This window comes from Rana temporaria, chromosome 11 (assembly GCF_905171775.1).
Source record: "Rana temporaria chromosome 11, aRanTem1.1, whole genome shotgun sequence".
NCBI lineage: Eukaryota > Metazoa > Chordata > Amphibia > Anura > Ranidae > Rana > Rana temporaria.
Genome location: NC_053499.1, coordinates 60,296,033 through 60,319,742, shown reverse-complemented (window position 1 = coordinate 60,319,742; position 23,710 = coordinate 60,296,033). Strand labels below are relative to the sequence as shown.

General features: G+C 43.4%; 1 protein-coding gene across 2 annotated transcripts in view; it reads left to right on the top strand.

Annotated features, from left to right (window-relative positions):
* Window positions 1-23,358, top strand: part of LOC120917382 (solute carrier family 22 member 20-like) — a 52,143-nt gene extending 28,785 nt beyond the window's left edge. For both annotated transcript variants that reach the window (XM_040328641.1, XM_040328642.1), the window contains 4 exons: window positions 657-871; window positions 6,824-6,932; window positions 15,816-16,019; window positions 22,944-23,358. In XM_040328641.1, the coding sequence (XP_040184575.1) occupies window positions 657-871; window positions 6,824-6,932; window positions 15,816-16,019; window positions 22,944-23,052 (637 nt within the window). In that variant the 3' untranslated portion in view covers window positions 23,053-23,358. The remainder of the gene's footprint in view (window positions 1-656; window positions 872-6,823; window positions 6,933-15,815; window positions 16,020-22,943) is intronic.
* The last annotated feature ends 352 nt before the right edge of the window (window positions 23,359-23,710 follow it).

Genomic DNA, 23,710 nt, shown 5'->3' with positions numbered 1-23,710 from the left:
AGGAAGGGGGTCGTCTTATACGGCGAGTATATCCCAAAACCAAAATTTTAGCTGGAAAATTAGGGGTCGTCTTATACGCTGGCAAATACGGTATATATTTTTAAGTTAGTAAGGTAAATATGAAATACTGCATTTTCATATGCAGCCATAAGGTTGAGCTGTTGGCTCCTTTATTTACTTTTCCTGTGTTTTCCCTATTTTTTTCCTGCTATCGCCAGCGACAGGATCTCCGTTGTCTGAGATAGGACACCACACTTCTAACAGCCGTGTGTGAGTTTAAGTGAAGAACTGCCTAGCCTCCTCCACTGCCATGCCCTCTGACGTATTTCACCCTGCCCAAGGGGCTTGGTCACAAAGGTCAGACTATGTACCCGGCACCACAGACGCCAACACCCACTCCACAGTGGATCACCAGACAGGATCGATTGGCACTTGGAACGGCACTCAAAGATGGGGATCGCAGGATCTCTATTGTGCCATTTCCCTACAGCAGTTTGGTATTGAGTACGCCAAAAGAACCAAGGATTGGTTGTGTTGTAAAAGAGAGCATCTTACAATGGCCACTGTAACTAACTGAACAGTTTTTTTTTTTATATAAATATAATTATTTTTTCCTTTGTTTTTTAGAGAGGCTACTAATTAATTTTGTTTTACAGGTTCTCCACTAGTTTTGCATTTTATGGCCTTGGTATGGACCTGCAGAATTTTGGAATCAGCATTTTCTTGCTGCAGCTTGTTTTTGGAAGCATTGATTTACCAGCTAAACTGGGAGGAGCCATTCTGATGAGCTGTATAGGGCGCAGAGTGACACAGTCAGGGTCCCTAATTCTCGCTGGAGTTGCCTTGCTTTGTAATGCTTTTCTACCTCAAGGTCAGTTTGTCCAACAGAAGATTGGTGGAGGTGTCTAAAACAAACAAAATATTTTTGGTTGCATTACATTATGATTTACAGCAAGCCTATGTATAAAAAAAACAGCATCCTGAGAGCATAAGTTGTCTGCACATAACTTAGGTTGAACTAGATGGTCTTTTTTTCAGCCTGACTAACCATCTAACTATGTAACATACAACTTGCAGCATTGGTGTATTACAGCACCAACCACAGCCCCTCTTGTTTTGTTTCTTTACCTCTTGTGGGGGGGGGGGGGTGGGGTGGATTAAGGTCAACCCCTGCTCCCATTCCACAATGCATGCTTAGTGCTTGTGTAAGCTACCACCAGACAATGGCATTATTATGGGGGAGGACAGGGAAATTTGACTCTACTTATGTAAATAGCGACTCTGAGAAAGTCTGGTCTGATATTCCACAGCAACAGGTACTGTATGTTGTCTGTTACCTTCTGCTAATGGTAATATGCTATTGTTGACAGGTTCACTAAATGTTATACCAACAATATAACAGTGTTTATATAATTGTTAGACATACAATGTTGCTCTGTAAATATAGAGTTTATTTCCACTTTTGCAATCAAATTTGAGAAAACTCCATTGTCCGTTTGTTATGTGTTACCCTGCATGAAAAACGGATATAGGTTCTAAAATAAAATTTCTTACCTTTTTTTTAGATTATTTTCTTAGTCGAAGGCCTCGTGGCTGACTGCAAGGATTTCTGAACAGTGTCAGAATGAATATATCGGACTGAATTTCCTCTCATTAACGTACAATGCAGGAAGCCCAGCTGCTAAATCCTTTAAGGGATACGTTCACTTAAAATAAATGCACTTTTTTTTTGTAGGTAAAAAAAAAATTGCATTTATTTATTTATTCTTTTGGAGCCTGTAAAGAAGCGATCTGCTTTACATGGAGGTCTCATCCAGATCTGTGAGTGTATCTGTGTGCCCGTATATCCCGTACAGGCAAGCAGATACACTGAGAGGAAGAATCAATGAACTACCACGGCGCTCCACAGAAGATGATGCTTCCATCAATCAGTATCTTATATCCCATCTCTATAATTTATTCTTCCAAAGCAAATACACATTATCATTGTCATATAAATGACAATGGTCCCATAAATGTGTCAAAAGTGTCCGATTTGTCGGCCATAAAGTCGCAGTCACGATAAAAATCACAGTAAAAAATAATAATAATAAAATTGCCATAAAACGACCCCCTATTTTGTAGACGCTATAACTTTTTCGCAAACCAATCAATATACGCTTATTGCGTTATTTTTTTTTTTTTTACCAAAAATATGTAGAAGAATACATATCGGCCTAAACAGAGAAAAAAATAGATTTTTTTTAAATGTTGCTTTTTTCAAAATTGTCGCTCTATTTTTGTTTATAGCGCAAAAAATAAAAACCTGCAAAGGTTATAAAATACCGCCAAAATAAATCTCTATTTGTGGGAAAAAAAGGACGTCAATTTTGTTTGGGAGCCACGTCGCAAGACCGCGGAATTGTCAGTTAAATTGACCCAGTGTCGAATCGCAAAAAGTGGCCCAGTCATTTGGTAGCCAAATGGTCCGGGGCTGAAGTGGTTAAAGGAGTTGTAAAGTCTTGTGGTTTTTCACCTTAATGCATTTTATGCATTAAGGTGAAAAACCTTCTGTGCTGCAGCTGCCCCCCAAATCCCCCCTTTTTCTTACCTGAACCTGATCATTCCAGCGACAAGCACAAGCCCAGCAGCTCCAGCCGCTGTCTGGGGTCGTCACTGGATAGATTGATAGCAGCGGGAGCCATTGGCTACTGCTGCTGTCAATCAAATCCAATGACACAGGAGCTGGGGGCAGGGCCGAGTCCTGCTGTTTGTGTCAATGGATGCAGGCCTTGGGAGCGTGCCTACACGGGTGCCCCCATGGAATGCCGCTCTCCGTGGGGGCACTCGATGAAGAGGAGGAGCTAGGAGTGCCGCCGGGGGACCCCAGAAAAGAAGGATCAGGGCGGCTCTGTGCAAAACCATTGCACAGAGTAGGTACCGTATTTATCTTGCTATAACGCGCCCCGGCGTATAGCACGCACCCCCTACCTAGAAGGAAAATTCCTGGAAAAAAAAATACTTAGTTTGGATGCCCCTCGTCGGTGTCTTGCCCGCAGTCCATCGCGTCCATCGGCGGCCTTGTCCGGTCCGGCGGCCATCGTGGTGTCCTCCCCGCTCGATCCCCGCTTCTCGCGCTGTGTTTGAACCACTCCGCCGACATATATAGAGCGCAGTACACTCAGGTATAGTCGGGCAGGCTCAGCTCCTCTCGCGTAAAGGACGTACAGGACATGACCGCGAGCGGAGCCAAGCCTGCCCGACTATACCCGAGTGTACTGCGCTCGGTATATGTCGGCGCAGTGGTTCAAACACAGTGCGGGAAGCGGGGAACGGCGTATATCGCGCACCCACGATTTTGCCCTGATTTTCAGGGCAAAAAAGTGCGCGGTATACGCCGATAAATACGGTAAGTATAATATGTTTGTTATTAAAAAAAATAAAACCTTTACAATCACTTTAAATTGGCCTTAGTATGTGCATGTAAGATAATGACCTTAGATTGTAAGCTCCTCTACAGAATGAACTGATGTCAATGTAAAGTACTATATCAATTGTCAGCGTTTATAAATACTTGTAATAAATAATGAAAAATAAGGTATTGACATGGTGTTTGGGCAAAATAAACCATATGCAAGACATCTTTTCAATACAGGCAATATCAGATTATATCCTAAGACAATTCTGATCCTAGCGCTCAATGGATAAAGTAAATAAACGCAGAATACCAGCTATTATAAATATAATATGCAAAGTAAAAAAATATGTCTCATAGAAACATTAACAGCGCTGTACGAATGTTAAGATTCATCTGAACTATAAATTCATAATCTGCTATAATCCATGTTACAAAGTAACGATCAAAGGAACTTCATCCCTGTGTTTCCCCCAAGCGGATCTGCAAAAAGTTTCAAATGGTAGAAACACAAATGATGACTGGTGCAGTTCACTTCACTGGCCCAGATTCAGGTAGATCCGAGCAATATTTGCGTGGGCAAAGAGCAAAGATTTTTCTCTGCGCCCACGCAAATATTGCGTTTTGCCCGCGATTCACGGAGCAGTTGCTCCGTAAATTGCGCGGGCGATATGCTAAACAGCCGGGCGTAAGGCTGCCTAATGTAAATGATCCCGCCGGGGGCGGGAATCATTTAAATTAGGCGCGCTCCCGCGCCGAGCGAACAGCGCATGCTCCGTCGGGAAACTTTCCCGACGTGCATTGCGGCAAATGACGTCGCAAGGACGTCATTTGCTTCTAAGTGAACGTGAATGGCGTCCAGCGCCATTCACGGTTCACTTACGTAAACGACGTGAAATTTAAATTTCACGAGCGGGAAGCGCAGCTATACTTTAGCATTGGTTGCCCCTGCTATTAGCAGGAGCAGCCTTATGCTAAAGTCGGCGTACGGAAACTCCGTACCTTGCGTGCGCAGGGCCCGCGCAACTTTTGTGAATCGGTGGTAGTATGCAATTTGCATACTATACACAGATCACAATGGCCGCGCCACCTAGCGGCCAACGCAAGAATGCAGCCAAAGATATGAAGGCATAAGGAGGCTTATGCCTGTCATATCTTAGGCTGCAGTCAGTGTAACGAGGTTCCTGAATCAGGAGCACTCGTTACACCGGAGCAAGTAAGCACTTGCGCCGCGCAACGCAAGTGCTTCTTGAATCTGGCCCACTGATGTCAAATGCTGAGTAGTGGTAATATCCATTCCTGGTATATACTATATTCAGACAATCCTGTCACTGCTGTACTCACCAGACCTCAGTAGTATATATGGCCTTGAGCTCTCCACTTAACCAGGGATCATCAGCCACTCTCCTCCTGGCCCCAACTCAGTGCAGCGTCAGATACTCTCCTCCAGGTGTATGCCAATTATATTCCGTGGGTGCATGCATGCAGCAAAATTGGTCGTGTAAGTGAAGCAGAGAGGCACTATATAGTGTAAAACCTTTTAATTGTAAAAACATCCCCCCGCACACCATGTATGCTTACAAGGTATAGTGTAAAAGAATGCACATCAGATAAAAGTCGGAAGCTCACTCAGGTGGATGTTCCTCCAAACAGTCTCCAGCTGGGTGAGTCCCGGGTGCAGCTTCCTCTGTGTGTATGATGCGTCGCGTAGCCACGCCCTGATGCGTTTCGTGATTGGTTCCACGTCTTCAGAGGGCGTGGCTACACAAAGCGGCTTATCGTTTATATAGGCCGGTGGGGCTGGTCAGCTCCGCCCACCTGCCTATCTTCAGCTGCTCGACAGGGCGTGTTTAAGACGTCCCTGTCAGTGTGGTTTAGCCCCTCCGCTGTTAAGCCTCGGACCGCCCTCCACTGCTGGCTCTCCCTATGCTTCAAGCTTCAGCATAATCCATCCTCCTCTGCATTCAATACAGTGGCATCCTTCATTGCTGACACTTGAGTGAGCACATCACATGCCTACCAACCGTAGGAGTGATAAATCATTAAGTTATGCAATCGCACATATTATCATTTAGTTCAAAACCGGCACTAAAGTAAAAACCAAATATACGTGCTCTTTGCATTTTACACTCACTAATTGTTGAGCGGTATACATATGACTGCTACCTACTTCCTTTACATCTACCATGTAAAATAAATTTTTATGTATATATTCATTATGTCATAGTGACTGACATCAATCTGAATATATGACAACTAATTAATTAAAAAAAAATGTTAAAAATTTACATATGCATATCACTCATATCACTATAGATTTATAACGAAACAACAAAACAAACCTACAAATGCATAAAATGCCCAACAGTATTGGAGAATGATGTTATGCTTTCCTCTGGGCTCTTCTCATTACGGTATACTAGTATTCCCTGTATTCACTAATTGCAGTCATCACTGGAATAGTATAAAAATCCATGATAGGGAAAAATTTGGATCTAAAATGTATATACATCCCCTTAAAGGATCCCAGACCTATTTGTTAATGATTGCTTATGAAGCAATTTAGATCTAGGTCTATATTGAGCCCATTCGGGCTGAGAGTATTCGTGAGAAATAGCCATTCAGTTTCACGTTTAGATATTTCTCTAATCATGTTGGATCCTCTCCAATTGGGGTTAACCTTGTCTATCCCCCAAAATTTTAATCCAATTGGGTTTCTATCATGTTTTTCCCTGAAATGTACTGAAACACTATGTTCCCTATATCCAATTGTGATATTATAAATGTGTTCGGACACTCTTGGATAGGGTTCTTTTAGTACGGCCAATGTACATCAGCCCACATGGGTGTTCTCTAGTCCAGAAATTAATACTTTTAACAGGGCTGATAACACTACTGGGGATTTCAGCACAGCAGGGAGAATGCTGTCATCTTACTACAAAAAGTTAGGTGCTGTCCACATTTCTGTCAGGATCGTCGGGTACAGTATTTTTCTTTATTTGCAGCAGGTTTTTTTTAAATGGGGAAATGTGCATATATTGGAGAGCTGCACTAAGTATATATTCCTTGCTTTTTAGCTCACACATATAGTACACTTTAATATTTAAATTATTAAAATTATTTAAATTAAATTAACAAGGGACAATATTAATTATTTTTTATAGCTTTTGCCATTCATGTGACATGCTGAACTTTGAATTAAAGGGGCTCACACTGCCCTTGTTGTTCAAATAATGCTCCCCAAAATTCGGTGTTGTGAGTTTGGTGGTTCACTGACTCTCCAGTGGTGTAGATGGATATTGATCCCCAATCAAACTAATCCAAAGCTGATGCAGCTCTGAAAAAGGTAGATACTGTAAGCGTTTTGCTAAGAAAAGTATTATGTGTCATATCACTCATTTTAGTTACAGCCCTATTTGTCCTTTTTAGATCTGAGAATTGTGCGAGTAGTATTGGCTGTTTTCGGTAAAGGCTTTCTGGCCTCTTCATTTTGCTGTGCTTACCTGTATTCCAGTGAGCTATTCCCAACTGTTATCAGGTATGTTGACATATTGCAAACACAACCACTGGAGGACCTAATGACTGGAAAGGTTTACTTTGACTGCCTATGTAATGCTCGATAATATTCAAAACAATTTAGTAGCCCTCTCTGATTGGCTGGTCGAAGGGTATTTCTTCAGCTACATAACATCTATGATCCTTTCTGTTATTGTCACTGGAAAGATCTGTTTTGTGGTTGTTTAAGGCCCCATTTTTTTAAAATCATTATTTTTTTATTATCGTTTACATATCAAAAAAAGGAATAGCCACAAAAAGTACAACAATGTGTATCACATATACATATTAAATACCCAACCAATATTTCTGATAAAAAATAGAGTAAGGATACCCCTTGTTTCCATTAATTTTGACTCGTTACACCCCCACCCTTACCCACCCTTCCAACCCCCTATATTGCCGCCCACCCAACCAACTTCACGCCACTGTCCTGTGATTTAGTGTAGTCTATTTTGTTCATGTAAGTTTTTCCCTAATTGATATACAACCGGAAAAATAGGATCGACATATCAAAAAATTAGGTGCCCACATCTTTATATAGAACATCCCGTTTCATCTAGCCAAGGCTTCCACATCCTCTCGAACTTCTTATAGTTGCTCTGTCTAATAAGAGTCACTCTTTCACTCCAGATCATTGAATTTATAGCATCCATCCATCCAGGATTTTATTACAGGTGGTGTCTGCGCCTGCCACCTCTGTGCAATTAATTTCCTAGCTTGGAAGAGCCACTTCGGAAGAACCCGTTGGCACTCTAGCCTCCACCCTAATTTAAACATCCTCCTTGAGGTACATCCTCCTTTAAGACCCCATTTACCCATATGCGATGCGTTAATGCATGCATGTTAATGTACATCATGCCATTTGTTAATGTGCATTGCGTAAATATGCTTAAAATCAGACATGACCCTTTTCTTTTTTTTTTTCTTTTTTAATACAACACACTAAGAGCCGGTTCACACTAGGGCGACACGACTTCCAGCGCGACTTTCAGAGGCGACTCCGACACGACTTGAACATGAACCACAGGGCGATCTGGGGCGATTTACAACACAACTTGAAGTGTCTCCAGGACAGGAGACTTTCCAGTGGCCAATAAAACAACAATCAGCTCTGGGAGAGGGAGGGGGAGGGAGGGGTGCAGGAGATGTTTCCCTGAGAAATGTATGTTATCTTCCTGGAAAGTAGCTTCAGATAAGACAGTGATCCGACTTCTGAGGCGACTTCCATTGAAATCAATGGGTACAAATCGCCTACAAGTCGGATTGAAGTAGTACAGGAACCTTTTCTGAAGTCGGATCGCCTTGAGTAGTGTGTATTAACACCGCTCCCATTCACTTACATTGTTTTTCTCTACAGCACGACTTGGGACGACTTGAGGCGACATGAAGTCGGATCGCAAGTCGCCCCAGTGTGAACCGGCTCTCACATGCTACAATGCAGGGGTATTGCCTTAATGCACCTATGTTGTATTGCGGTAAGGCCAGACCTGACGGCATTTTGGAAGTGTGAATCCAGCTTAAAACTTTTCCTGGCTCCTAGATTTTACTGAATCTTGAATCCCAACCCCAGGGAGTTCCTTTGCCAGGTTCAATACTTTTTAGGTAATTCCAGAATAACAGTTTTTTATTTTTTAAATATTATGTGGTCGGGTTTATTGGGATTGAAAGAATATATATAAAGCCTGGATATTGTATATTTTTCATATGAACATGAGGGAAGCCATTTTCTCTCTAAAAGTTAAAGGGGTTGTAAAGGTTTGTTTTTTATTTTCTAAATAGGTTCCTTTAAGCTAGCGCATTGTTGGTTCACTTACCTTTTTCTTCAATTTCCCTTCTAAATGTTTTTTTTCTTTGTTTTCTTTGTCTGAATTTCTTACTTCCTGTTCCTCCTCAGTAAGGTGTTCAGTAAGCTGTTCTAAATGACTTTCCACCGCTCGGATTATGGTGGAAAGCTTACTCTGAGGAGAAACAGTAAGTGAGAAATTCAAACAAAGAAAACAAATATTTAGAAGGGAAATAGAAGGAAAAGTTAAGTGAACCAACAATGCACTAGCTTAAAGGAACCTATTTAGAAAATAAAAGACGATCCTTTGCAACACCTTTAACCACTTACCACCCGGACCATATTGCTGGTCCCAAACAAAATTGGCGTCCTTTTTCCCCCACAAATAGAGCTTTCTTTTGGTGGTATTTGATCACCTCTGCGTTTTTTAGTTTTTGCGCTATAAACAAAAATAGAGCGGCAATTTTGAAAAAAAAAATATTTTTTACTTTTTGCTATAATAATAATCCCCCAAAAATATATAAAAAAAAATGTTCTCCTCAGTTTAGGCCAATAAGTATTCTTCTACATATTTTTCGTAAAAAAAATTGCAATAAGTGTTTATTGATTGGTTTGCGCAAAAGTTATAGCGTTTACAAAATAGGGGGTATTTTTATGGCATTTTTATTAATATTTTTTTTTACTAGTAATGGCGGCCATAAGCGATTTTTTTTTCAGTACTGCGACATTATGGCGGACACTTTTGATACATTTTTGGGACCATTGGCATTTTTATAGCGATCAGTGCTATAAAAATGCCACTGGCAGTGAATGGGTTAACACTAGGGGGCGGGGAAGGGGTTAAGTATGTTCCCTGGGTGTGTTCTAACTGTAGGGGGGGTGGACTGACATGGGGAAATGACTGATCTTCTGTTCATACATTGTATGAACAGAAGATCAGCATTTCTCTCCCTGACAGGACCGGGAGCTGTGTGTTTACACACACAGCTCCCGGTCCTCGCTCTGTAACGAGCGATCGCGCCCGCCGGGCACGGGCAGGGGGCGTCCATCAATTGCCGCCACTGTGACATCAAATGCAGCTACTGTGCCCATCAATTGCTGCCACTGTGCCATCAAACTCAGCCACTGTACCCATCAATTGCAGCCACTGTGCCATCAATTGCTGCCAATGTACCCATCAAATGCTGCCACTGTGCCATCAATTGCCGGCAATGTGCCCATCAAATGCTGCCAGTGTGCCCCCCTGCCCGGCACTTACCCTGTCTCGATGGGGCAGCGGGTCATGGTGGCGGTGTCCTCCATGCTCCTTGTTGTCTTCTCCCGTCCTCTCTTCCCATCCTCTGATATGATTGGATGCCTAATAGGTGTCCAAACATAGCGCCTGTCGTTTCAGCCAATCAGATGACAGGTAACAGACCCGGGCACCTGATTTTAGGAGAGGAGGTTCAGTGTTAGGAAAGCGAATGTTCATTAGCTTTCCGAACACACAGCTGAGTAAACTGCGAGCGCCCAGCATGACGCTCACGGTTCGCTTTTTTCGATGCATTTTAGAGCCTATGGCTCTAATCAAGTGCTTCAAAAAAATTCCCACGCCGGCGGCCATAGATAGACTCACACATTGCATGAATCTATCTATTGGCGACAGAGGGGTGGCAGGAGAGAGGGGGCGGCACCCGTGCGCCCTTATGGACACACTGCCACTGTGTGTGTGTAATTATCAGTTTGCGCTCGGTTAACAGGCAGTTTAAAACAAGTAAGAGCCTAAAACATATGAAAAAGTTTCAAGAACTGCACCTGCTAACTGTAAACGAAAATACAAATATTCTTATGGAATATTTAATATTAATCTGAATAAATATTTATTTTCTTTATTTAGAGTTGTAATAAACTCAAAAGCAACATTTATTGTATTGCAGCTAACCAAATCTTAAATGTGATTGTTGAATTTTTTTATTTACCCCTGGTGATCTGGTAAGTAAGCCTGTTGTTTTTTTTTTTTTAACAGAACAAGCTGTTCTGCAGATGTAGCAGTTAGAGAGTTGGGATAAAACATTCAATACTGACAGGGGTGCCTACAACAATGTTCATCTTTTATATATTTATGAAAAAACATTATCTCTAAATGAAAACATGGTTTGCTGTAAGCTGGAGTTCAGCTTCAATTTGTCAGTGTAACTAAATCTGTTAGTACATCGAACACCCCCCTCCTCCCAGATTAACAATGCTACTGTCCAAAGGTGCCCCTGTGCTCCTTCATTTAGAGTGGAGGTACTCTGATATAGGAGGTGTGTTACTGGCCAGATCACCAGGTGAAAACAGAGAAAAAAAGCCTAAAAAAGAAAACCAATGCAACAGTCTTCCAGACCTATAATTTCAAATGTAAATACATCAGGTAACATGGAAGGGAAAAATATTAGGGCTGTTACTGATTAAAATGTTTGTGTTTTGATTAATCGTTTTTTTTTAATTTCGATTAATTATAACGCACATACATTTATCTCCCCACTGTAATATCCAGACATCTCCCCCACTGTAATATCCACAGACATCTCCCCCACTGTAATATCCACAGACATCTCCCCCACTGTAATATCCACAGACATCTCCCCCACTGTAATATCCACAGACATCTCCCCCACTGTAATATCCACAGACATCTCCCCACTGTAATATCCACAGACATCTCCCCCACTGTAATATCCACAGACATCTCCCCCACTGTAATATCCACAGACATCTCCCCCACTGTAATATCCAGACATCTCCCCACTGTAATATCCACAGACATCTCCCCACTGTAATATGGTCCACATCTCCCCCACTGTATAGGAAGATTAGTGCTTGCTTAGTCTTACCAGAGAAGCCAGCCGAACACGAGCAGTTGAGGCCGGGTGATGACGTCAGCGCGCCGCTCTAGGCTCACCTAGGTCGCCGCCGGGTGGACCAAGATGGCCGCTGCTCCGGGAGCTAGGCCGCTTTCCTATGGCCGAGGCAGCAGCGGAGCTCCACGGATCACGTGGTGTGCCGATGCGCATATGTTGACCCGTTCGGATCACTGATCATTTACGATCCATTGCACCACTAGTACCGATCAAAAAAATGGACGATTAATCGAGGAATTAATCTTTAATTTTCACAGCCCTAAAAAGAATGTTTAAAAATTATCAAAAATATTTTCCCCTTTAAAAATGCTTATGAATGCAGTTCACCACGTTTACATGCAATTACACGCGGTTACAAACATTTGGAATTTGAAATGTCAGTAAACTACTGTCTTGAACGTGATTTTTCTGCTTTCAAAAAAATACCTGTAATCTCAACTGCCTCTAAACTACTATAAACAACCAAGTGTACATGTACACATAAGATAACATTGAGGAGAGTTTAGGAGCTGCTGAAAAAAAAACGCCCAACTGCTCCTAAACTTCAGTTTAGAAGCTATAGTGTACATGAGGCCTTAAGCAGTTACAGCAACAGTTTTTTTCCCCTTTAAGGATAAAGGTTTTACATAAATAAATGAAAGCTGATTATAGTAAGCACCCCTTCCAGTGTTAAATTCTTTTTCTCAAACCTCTAAGTGCTACGTCTTCAAAACATAAAGGAAAGAAAGCCTAAAAAAATAATGCAGACATCATATATAAGAATTGGTAAACTGCTTTATAATAGATTGCTTTTGGGTTTAATACTGCTTTAATGGTTTTAGAATTTAGTGTGATCTCATTTTAGAGTCCTGCTAACTTATTAATAATTTATAAACACTTGAATGGCAATAGCCTGGCCACATGTTCACTTTAAGTTTTCTTCTTTGAATGTTTGTACAACTTTGTGTTGACATAAAATGTATTTTTGTAGTCAATGAATCAACTGCTTGAGTAACTGTAAACATGTCAGATTCCTGTAGACATTAGATCAGGGGTCTCCAAACTTTTTACTTCGAGGGCCACATTGTATATTTTACAGATATTCGCGGGCCGAAAAAAAAAGAAGCTATTTAAAAATGACTCCTCAGCTATGGAATAGAGTAGAATTAAAAAAAGGACCCCCCTCACACGTGTCCCTCATCAGAGCCCCTCACACGTGTCCCTCATCAGAGCCCCCTCACACATGTGTCCCTCATCAGAGCCCCCTCACACATGTGTCCCTCATCAGAGCCCCCTCACACATGTGTCCCTCATCAGAGCCCCCTCACACATGTGTCCCTCATCAGAGCCCCCTCACACATGTGTCCCTCATCAGAGCCCCCTCACACATGTGTCCCTCAACAGAGCCCCCTCACACATGTGTCCCTCATCAGAGCCCCCTCACACATGTGTCCCTCATCAGAGCCCCCTCACACATGTGTCCCTCATCAGAGCCCCCTCACACATGTGTCCCTCATCAGAGCCCCCTCACACACGTGTCCCTCATCAGAGCCCCCTCACACATGTGTCCCTCATCAGAGTCCCTGCACACATGTGTCTGCCCCCCCCCCATCAGAGTCCCTGCACACATGTGTCTGCCCCCCCCCATCAGAGTCCCTGCACACGTGTCTGCCCCCCCCCCCATCAGAGTCCCTGCACACATGTGTCTGCCCCCCCCCATCAGAGTCCCTGCACACATGTCTGCCCCCCCCCATCAGAGTCCCTGCACACATGTGTCTGTCCCCCCCCCATCAGAGTCCCTGCACACATGTGTCTCCCCCCCCCCATCAGAGTCCCTGCACACATGTCTGCCCCCCCCCCCCATCAGAGTCCCTGCACACATGTGTCTGTCCCCCCCCCATCAGAGTCCCTGCACACATGTCTGCCCCCCCCCCCATCAGAGTCCCTGCACACATGTCTGCCCCCCCCCCATCAGAGTCCCTGCACACATGTGTCTGTCCCCCCCCCATCAGAGTCCCTGCACACATGTGTCTGCCCCCCCCCATCAGAGTCCCTGCACACATGTCTGCCCCCCCCCCCCATCAGAGTCCCTGCACACATGTGTCTGTCCCCCCCCCATCAGAGTCCCTGCACACATGTGTCTGCCCCCCCCCCCATCAGAGTCCCTGCACACATGTGTCTGCCCCCCCCCATCAGAGTCCCTGCACACATGTGTCTGTCCCCCCCCCCCATCAGAGTCCCTGCACACATGTGTCTGTCCCCCCCCCATCAGAGTCCCTGCACACATGTGTCTGTCCCCCCCCCCATCAGAGTCCCTGCACACATGTGTCTGCCCCCCCCCCCCATCAGAGTCCCTGCACACATGTGTCTGTCCCCCCCCCCCATCAGAGTCCCTGCACACATGTGTCTGTCCCCCCCCCATCAGAGTCCCTGCACACATGTGTCTGTCCCCCCCCCCATCAGAGTCCCTGCACACATGTGTCTGTCCCCCCCCCCATCAGAGTCCCTGCACACATGTGTCTGTCCCCCCCCCATCAGAGTCCCTGCACACATGTGTCTGCCCCCCCCCCATCAGAGTCCCTGCACACATGTGTCTGCCCCCCCCCCCCCCCATCAGAGTCCCTGCACACATGTGTCTGCCCCCCCCATCAGAGTTCCTGCACACATGTGTCCCTCCACACCCCCCTGAACATCTACATCCCCATCGGAGCCCCCCTCTTAACTTGTGTGAAGCCCAGCCTCCCCCAGCACATTTTTCTCCCCATCACCTTCTGCTATTCCCCGTAGATCAGTGTGTTCTGTGCTGCTTCTCTGAAGAGCTGGTTTAGAGCAGACACACACTGCACTTGCCGGGTCCCGCCCCTCTTACACGGACAAGCTGTTACAGCAAAAACGAAACTTAATCTAACTCCGGGGGAGGAGCTGGGAGGAGCAGCAGGTCTGCACTGAAACACAGGCTTTGTTGGGACACTCCCTCAATGCCTGTCAGAAGGCAAAGCAAGCCCCGCAATTTGAGCAGACTCCGTTCCTGCAGTGAGTCTGGTGACTGAACCTGCGGGCCGGACAAAACCTCCTAACGGGCCGGATGTGGCCCGCGGGCCGTACTTTGGAGACCCCTGCATTAGATGATCAAGCAAAGATCACAATATATGCAGATCTCCATAGACTCGGAAAGGAACCTTTTACGGCAAAGGGAAAGTTTAATATCTAGGTTGGATTTTAATTCAGTTACTTACTATCCCTACAGTATAACAACTGCTCTAGGCTTGTGAAATTGTGACATGCCTTGTAGAACTCTCCAGGATCCCCAAAGCTTTGGGAGTTCTAATATGCAAAACGTACTTTATAACTTGAAGTTCTGATTGGCCCTGTCTCATCCTTATTTCTTTGCCATGCTATTAGAACATTCTTGAAAGAGGCATGAAAGGCAGAATGGGATTAGACAAATTGCAACCTAAGCAAATGAACTCCCTACTTGCATATAAGAGCTGCATAGGCCATGGAGCACAGACTCTGACCATGTGTTTTGACACCTATGCGGGAGATTTACCAAAACTGGTGCACACAGAATCTGGTGCTGCTCTACATAGAAACCAGACAGCTTCCAGGTTTTATTATCAAAGCTTATGGCTCCATTCACACCTAGGCGATTTGAATCGCGGGCGGACTCGTTTGCAATGCCATTACTTCTTAATGGCACTCCAATCGCGGTGTCATTTTGCCGCAATAAATTGCTCTACATTTGAAAATCGAAACGCGTGAAGCTTGTCGTTCGAAAAGGAGCAGGAGGTTATTTTGAGTGACAGCGTTAAGCATTGAGACATGCCACAATTTCAGCACGACAATCGTGGGAAGATCGCACCGTGATTGGGGTCCCATTAAGAAGTAATGGCTTTGCAAACATTTCCCGTGTTTTGCCACGATTTGGAATTGCGGGCAGAATCGCAGCAATTCCATTCGCGATTCAAATGACCTAGATGTGAATGATGCCTAGTTGAACAAGCTGAAGTTCAAAGTTGATGGTTACCATGCACAGATGCACCAGTTTCTGTGTGCACCAGGTTTAGTAAATCTCCTCCTTATATATGTTCACTTTGCACAGCTGCCTTACAATAAATAAAGGTTAACTTTGATGATATGTCTTGTCATATAAAAGTCAGTACTGGAAAACATAAATTGCAATTTTGTTTATTAAATTGATCTTCCTTTTTTTTTCCAGACAGAGTGGAATGGGGGTTGTTGCTATGACAGCCCGCATGGGCTCCATGGTTGCTCCATTGGTTTTGATGTTATCAGAGATTTCTCCTATCTTTCCTCCAGCGACATATGGAGTGGCAGCAATAATATCTGGGATTGTAGCCGTGTTTTTGAGTGAAACTTGTAATCTGCAGTTGCCAGATACAATAGAAGAAGTTGAAGCCAGGTATGGTAACCCCAAAAAAAAATCACATTTTTCAAGTCTTGATTCCCGCCATTTAAAAAAAATAACATCTGCTTTTTTGAGTGCTATGTTATATTTCTCCTCTGCTAAGGGCAAGCCAAAAAGTACTGAGTACTACAGATCTGTAGAAAAGATATACAATACAATGTGCTTATCTTTGTTCAAATTGAATCATTTTTTTTTGTCCTTTTAGAACATGAAATGTTTCACGCTCCAGTCTATAAACAGCTTAAAGGGTCACTAAAGGAAAAAAAATGTTTTGCTGAAATGTCTGTTTACAGGGTATAGAGACATAAAAGTTAACTGATTCCTTTTAAAAATGAAGATTAAATTATATCATATAATGTGCCTCTAGTTTCACTTTCGCTTTTAAACTGATTTCATGTTTATGTGAAGTAAAGAGACACACAGAACAAAAACAAACAAATCCAGGGCAGTGTTTTGTTTTTAAAATGAATCTGATTGGTTCTGAGGAGTTTTAGACACACAGCTTAGACCACAGTGAGAAGCTCCCATGAGAAATTTACTATGGAGCCAGAGAACCAGGAAGTGAGGATTTCAGCAAAGGATTACAGCTGCTTCAAAGCAAAAAAAGACAATGAGGACATGAAATCAAGACTGCTATAAGGTAAAGCAAGCTATTTAGCCCAACATTTTTTTTTGTTTAGTGATCCTTTAAGCAATGTAAAGCTAAGGTGGAATATAGCATTTGTTTCAAGGAAGATGTGTATGACAATCCTAGGCGTGTACCTGCAGCGGTACCTACTATTTACTAGGTTTTTTAATTTGTTCTGTTTCTGTTTATTCTACAATAACATTACATAAAGCTGACCGTTCTACCCTTTCACTAAAAGTCACAGTTGCATACAGCTCTGCTAATAGAAATGATCTTGCATTCATCAGTTCAACTTTTTTTGCTTTTATTACATTATTTTTCACTTCCTGGTCATGTGAGGTACTGGTGATCTAACTCTGGCCTAACAGCGGCATCCTGGGATCCATGTTCCAGGAAGCAGACCCAATGTTCTGGGCTGAGTTAAAGAAAGTAAAGGGAGATGGATTTATCTGCCCTTACAAAAACTGTCCACCATGGGAACATTTTAAACAGATTATAGAGACAAATTATATGTATACATTTTATCTACCATTCCTTAAAAATGTAATTACTGTCGATAAAATGTATACATATAATTTGTCTCTCTAATTTGTCATGTTTAAAATTACCGGTATATTAAAATTATGATTTTGATACAAAGCATTGCAAGGTTATGTACTCTATAAAACAAATTCTTTCTATATAAAAATATTTTTTTTTAAATGCAACACTAAACAAATTAACAAACAAGATTAAATAAAAAAAGTTAAATATTAATGGTTAGAAAAAGAGAAATAAACAAGAAGTTAATTATGTAGAAATAAGGCAAAAGTAAAAGTGTCCATATGAAAATGTTGATAATTAGTAGCGACAAACAAATGTTGAAGTTGATCCAGACAAGGAGGTTTAGTCCTTATGGCATCAGTAAATCACTTGAATATAGAAGATAACCACCACGACTTTGAGAAGGCTTACTGGAATTTATGCACTCTGCAAGGCATATGCCCAATGAGTCACCAGGGCTTGTGGTGTTTAACCACTACATTAACGAGCCTGAGATTTGGTGTTTACACATTAAAAACAGTTTTTTTTTGTTTTTGTTTTTTTGCTAGAAAATTACTTAGAACCCCAAACATTATATATATTTTCTAACACCCTAGAGCAGGGATATGCAATTAGCGGACCTCCAGATGTTGCAAAACTACAATTCCCATCATGCCTCTGCCTTTGGGTGTCATGCTTGTGGCTGTCAGAGTCTTGCTATGCCTCATGGGACTTGTAGTTCTGTAACAGCTGGAGGTCCGCTAATTGCATATCCCTGCCCTAGAGAATAAAATGGCGGTTGTTGAAATACTTTCTGTCACACCGTATTTGCGCAGCGGTTTTACAAGCTCACTTTTTTGGGAAGAAATACACTTTTTTTAATTAAAAAATAAGGCAACAGTAAAGTTAGCCCAATTTTTTTGATATTGTGAAAGATAATGTTACACTGAGTAAATTGATACCCAACATGTCATGCTTCAAAATTGCGCCCACTCTTGGAATGGCGACAAACTTTTACCCTTTAAAATCTCCATAGGCGACGTTTAAAAAATTCTACAGGTTGCATGTTTCGAGTTACAGAGGTTGGGAAGAGGGGGGAAGGGAGGGACTTTAAATGAGGCACATATGTAGTGCACCTCCATCCCTAATTCAAGAGGAATAAGGCAGGAGTTTGGGACTTTGAATGAGACTGTAGACATGGTGTAGGTAAGTTAAAAAGAAATGTACATATTTATTAATCAAAAAAAAATCCATAGCACGTCACAAAAACAGAAGTCACCTAAAAGAAACGACATTGTAGTACATATCATTTCTAGATATTCAGACACACATAAAATATATGCATATGCAATACAGGCATCAAGGGTACATAAGTATATAGCCAAGAGCCACATGGTGGTCTGTGTTGATGGATTGATGCATAACAATTAGTTTCCATATGTACAGATATATAGGCAGCAAAAAGCAACAACATAAATTGAATTAATAAAAACCAGTAAAACCAAAAATATGGTGTTGACAGATTGGATAATTGTTATATCTGCATCCCTGTTGCCCGATGCGTTTCGTGTACATGGGAAACTTATCGGGGGCTGATGCTTAGGTAAATCTACAAGATATATGATAAGATATCATTAATTAATCTGGTTGATGGTTAAACAAGTAAAAGATGAGACAGTGAGGCCCACCTGGGGTTTCCACATGGAAACAATGTAACAGGGATGGTAGGTATGGAGCCAGGGCCAATAATCTAGTTCGTCATGGGAGCTGAGGTGACATCCAGCCACAGACTGGCAGGGCGCACTACATGGCCCCCCCACACAGACACAGGTAACAAATTGTTGGTATTCATATTAGAACAGGCGGTAGCCCAATGGTGGTTGCCAAGGGGAGTCTAAAAAAGAATATACAGACAATGTGTCAGATTGTATAGTCGCCAAATCAGGGAAAGACGGGCCCAAATATCCAGGTGGTAGGTAGGGTAACCTTATATGGCATCCTTGAATCCCAGCCAGGGGAAGAGGGAGATGGAGTGTAGTGAGGTGATATGGCGTCTCCAATAAGTGGCAGCTAAACTGTGTTGCAGGGAGGCCAGTTATAGCCGCCCGCAGGTGCACGCTGGCTGTCACCAATGTCACGCAGGCACGGCACAGACAGGGAGGGACTCCGACGTAGGCAGAAATCTGCCCACGGACGAGGTTCACCTCCTCGCTGACCAGGGGGGATAGAAAAACACACGCCCAGCGTCTTGACGCCAGGACATCACGTCACACTTTGGGCGGGATGCGTGACGCAGATGCACCGTGCGCACCAACCCCACCACCACACACCCGACCGCCCCAAAGGGGGGCGGGGGGAGGGACAACAGGAAGGGGGCACGCAGGGAGCATCGCAGCTCCCCAAGTGACAGACACAAAGATAGCCCTGGACATACCCTATAACCAAAACCTGCATCATGGATCCATGACATTGACGCCTATTTGCTGGTTGATCTCAGGGACACAGGGTGATTGTGTCCTAAGTATGCAAGACCCGGACATGGTACATGGCCTGTCCAGGGCTTGACCACCTAACACCTGGGTGGCAGGGGAACACTGCCAACCCTGTCTAACAAGCCTCCATTCCTAATGCAAAAACGGAAGAGGGGGGAAGGGCGGGACTTTAAATGAGGCACATATGTAGTGCACTGCCATCCCTAATTCAAGAGGAATAAGGCAGGAGTTTGGGACTTTGAATGAGGCTGTAGACCGCCACAGAAACCACTTTTATCTGAAAGAGAACCGCCCGCTCTTGAAGAGGATACTGGGGTTATGGTAGCTAGCTGCTACCATAACGGTATTCCTCTTCAAAGAGAGGACATTTATAGTTGTATTGCAGGAAGGAAGTGGTTAAACACTAATCAGATGGAACATCTATGCCTTTAACTTCTGGCCAGAATGGGGGATGATCCCTCTGTCCCTGGGATGGCGTAAAGTAATAATGACCGGACAATCTGGTAGTCTCAAACAAAGGGTGGGCCGAGTCTTCCCCGTACATTCACACGGTATAGCCAAAAATGAAACAAATGCTAAACATAGTGTAAAACCAGAGGCATAAATGGAATTTATTAAAATAAATAGGAACACTCAAATTTAGATGAATATAAAAGCGCTTGTAGGAGTATTCAAATAGCAGTGTGTATAACGCAATTGCATCAGCTAGGCTCGTCCCCGGCATAGATGTTCCATCTCATTGGTGTTTATTCACCACAAGCCTTGGTGACTCATTGGGCATACGCCTTACTGAGTCCATAAGTTCCATAAGCCTTCTCCAAGTCGGTGGTGGTTGTCTTCTCTATTCACGTGATTTACTGATGCCATACGGACTAAACCTCCTTATCTGGATCAACTTCAATACATAGGGCCAGATTCAGGTAGAAGTGCGGCGGCGTAACGTATCTGCGATACGTTACACTGCCGCAAGTTTTCATCGCAAGTGCCTGATTCACAAAGCACTTGCGATGAAAACTACGCCGGCGGCCTCCGGCGTAAGCCCGCGTAATTCAAAGGGGCGTGTGCCATTTAAATTAGGCGCGCTCCCACGCCGGACCTACTGCGCATGCTCCCTTTTGAATTACCCGCCGTGCTTTGCGTGACGTGACGTCATTTTTTCGAACGGGGACATGCGTAGCGTATTTTCGTATTCCCGGACGTCTTGCGCAAACGACGTGAATTTTTAAATTTCGACGCGGGAACGACGGCCATACTTTATACAGCACATACGTGTGCTGTGTAAAGTTAGGGCACCCAAAACGACGACTAACTTTGCGACGGGAAACTAGACTAGCAGCGACGTAGCGAACGCGAAAAACCGTCGTGGATCGCCGTAACTCCTAATTTGCATACCCGAAGCTGGTTTACGACGCAAACTCCCCCCAGCGGCGGCCGCGGTACTGCATCCTAAGATCCGACAGTGTAAAACAATTACACCTGTCGGATCTTATCTATGCGTAACTGGTTCTATGAATCAGTCGCATAGATATTTTGAGAGATACGACGGAGTATCTGAGATACCCCGTCGTATCTCCTTTGTGAATCTGGGCCTTATTTTTTACTCTGTGGACTGTTTGTCACTACTAATTATCAACATTTTCATATGGACACTGACTTTTGTCTTATTTTTACATGGCTAATGTTTATTCGCTAGCGTGAAATGATCATTCGCATTACCTTTTAAAATTAAGAGTTTTTTTTGGTATATTGTTTTTATTGTCACATATATTGTCCTGTAGCCATACAGAGACCCTTTTCACATTAGCGCTGCACATATTTTCATAATTATCCATTTGAATTTGTCCTTTGTTGTGCTGGCTGCTGTATTTAATTTAATTTAGGGTGTCAGCACGGTATTTCCTTTTTGTTAAAGAAGTTAATTGTGACAGGGCAGCATCTCTCCCCAAATTGACAGACTAAAGACAAACAAGTAGGAGTTATTTCTTTGTTTAATAAAATCATATCACAATTGTTTTCTCTTCTTTGGGGGCTAACATACAATGAGCACACTGTATAACCATAAAATACAAACACTTCATGGAAAACATTTGCTCTGTTAGGCGCCTTTCACACGAACGGCTGTTTTGCTGCAGTTAAAAGCATGTTTATGTTTTGCTGGAATTCAAGACTCCGTTTAGCCACGGCACGATGTTGAACAGGGATCCGACTTGCCAATACCAAGCACTCTGTCTGGTATGAATCTTGAGGGGGAACTCCACGCCAAATTTCAAATAAAACACCGGCATGGGTTCCCCCTCCAAGAGCATACCAGGCCCTTGGGTCTGCTATGAATTTTAAGGGGAGCCCCGTACGCCGAAAAAACAGCGTGGGGGTTCCCCAAAATCAATACTAGACCCGTATCCGAGCAACAGCCCGGCCGGTCAGCAAAGGCGGTGGGGACGAGCGAGCGCTCTCCCCCTGAACCGTGCCAGGCCTCATGCACTCAACATGGGAAGGTAGGTGCTTCGGGGCCGGGGCCTAATTTATTAGTCAGCTCCGGAGGGCGTTCTGCCGGGGTCCCCACTTTCTTCTTTTAAGCTCTTTTACGAGCGGGGGCCCCAGGCTTCTTCGACGTCCTCTGCCGGGGGGGGGGGGGGGTCCCGGTCTTCGCCGTCTGGTTCTCTTCCGCCGGGGGGGGGGCGCTTTCTTCTTTAGCTCTTTTATGAGCGCCCCCCCGGATTCTTCAAGAATGGAACCACAGTGCACAGCGAGAGATGCAGGCATCTGACACTTCCAAAAATGTTGAATGCTGAAGATTTTGCCAGAGATTTTAGCAATTGAAGACAGCGCGGTCCAGAGGTAAGTATTTAGTCTTGTATTACAGAAGCTATTTTTGGATTTTTTTTTCTGGAAGCAAAAGGGTGACTAACTGACTACAGGTACTCCTCACTTAATGTCCAGGTTCTGTTCGAACGACCAGGTCGTTAAATTAATTGGTTGTTAAACAAGGAGCCACACGTGATCAATATTTTAAGCATTCTTAACTACTGTACTGTATTGTAGAACAAAAGGTCTAAACACAAAACTCCAGCTCAATACCGTTGTTTTAATTTGCATAAGTACAGAACACAAACTAAAATGATGTACTGTACAATACAATGTGCGTCGTTTGGGTGGGGAGAGCTGGTCATTAAAATGAGGAGTGTCTGTATATTCTTTTCCAAATATTAATTTGAAATGTACTTGCTTGTCCCAAAATCAAAAGACAATACCTATATATTCTTTATCTTTTTACAGATCTAAAGGTAAAGCTATACACAGGATCGTCCCAAAGGAGGAAGTCCCCCTTACACAGAGCCAACCTCAAGCTCAGCCTTCAAAAAGACTCTTAGTGGAAACAGTGTAATCAGCCTCATGGAAACATGTTTGGTTGATGCTTTGACAGTTTGACTATGGTAGCAGAAATCGTGCGAAAATTTCAATCTAGACACCAAGACCATTTTTTCAATGCCTATGTGTTTAGGAAAAGCAATACAATCTTAAATATGTTTGTATAAATTAACATGACAAATGAGAAATTCCTTGTAATGATACAAATCACATTGTGTGTATAAGGTATTCTGTGACGTTTGACCAGATACAAGCATTTTATGTTCATAAGTTTTGAAAACAGAACCTTAACCACCTCAATACAGTTCACATTCAACCCCTTCTTTTTTAATAATTTCCTTCACACAAACAGAGCTTTCTTTTGGTGGTATTTAATCACTGCTGTTCTTTTTTTCTTAAAGCGGTTGTATACCCAATCATTTTTATTTTTTACACCTGAAAGGCAAAAGGCATAATGAGCTAGTATGCACCACATAGTAGCTCATTATGAAATACTTACCTTGGAACGAGGTGTAGAGAACTTACCTGGTCCACGCCGACCGAGATGTCATCTTGCCTTGGCGTGTCTTCCGGGTATCGCCGATCCAGCACTGTGATTGGCTGGAGTGGCGATGTCGTCACTCCCGCACATGCGCGCGGGAAACTTTATTCCAGAAAAGTCCAGCGGCTGCCGG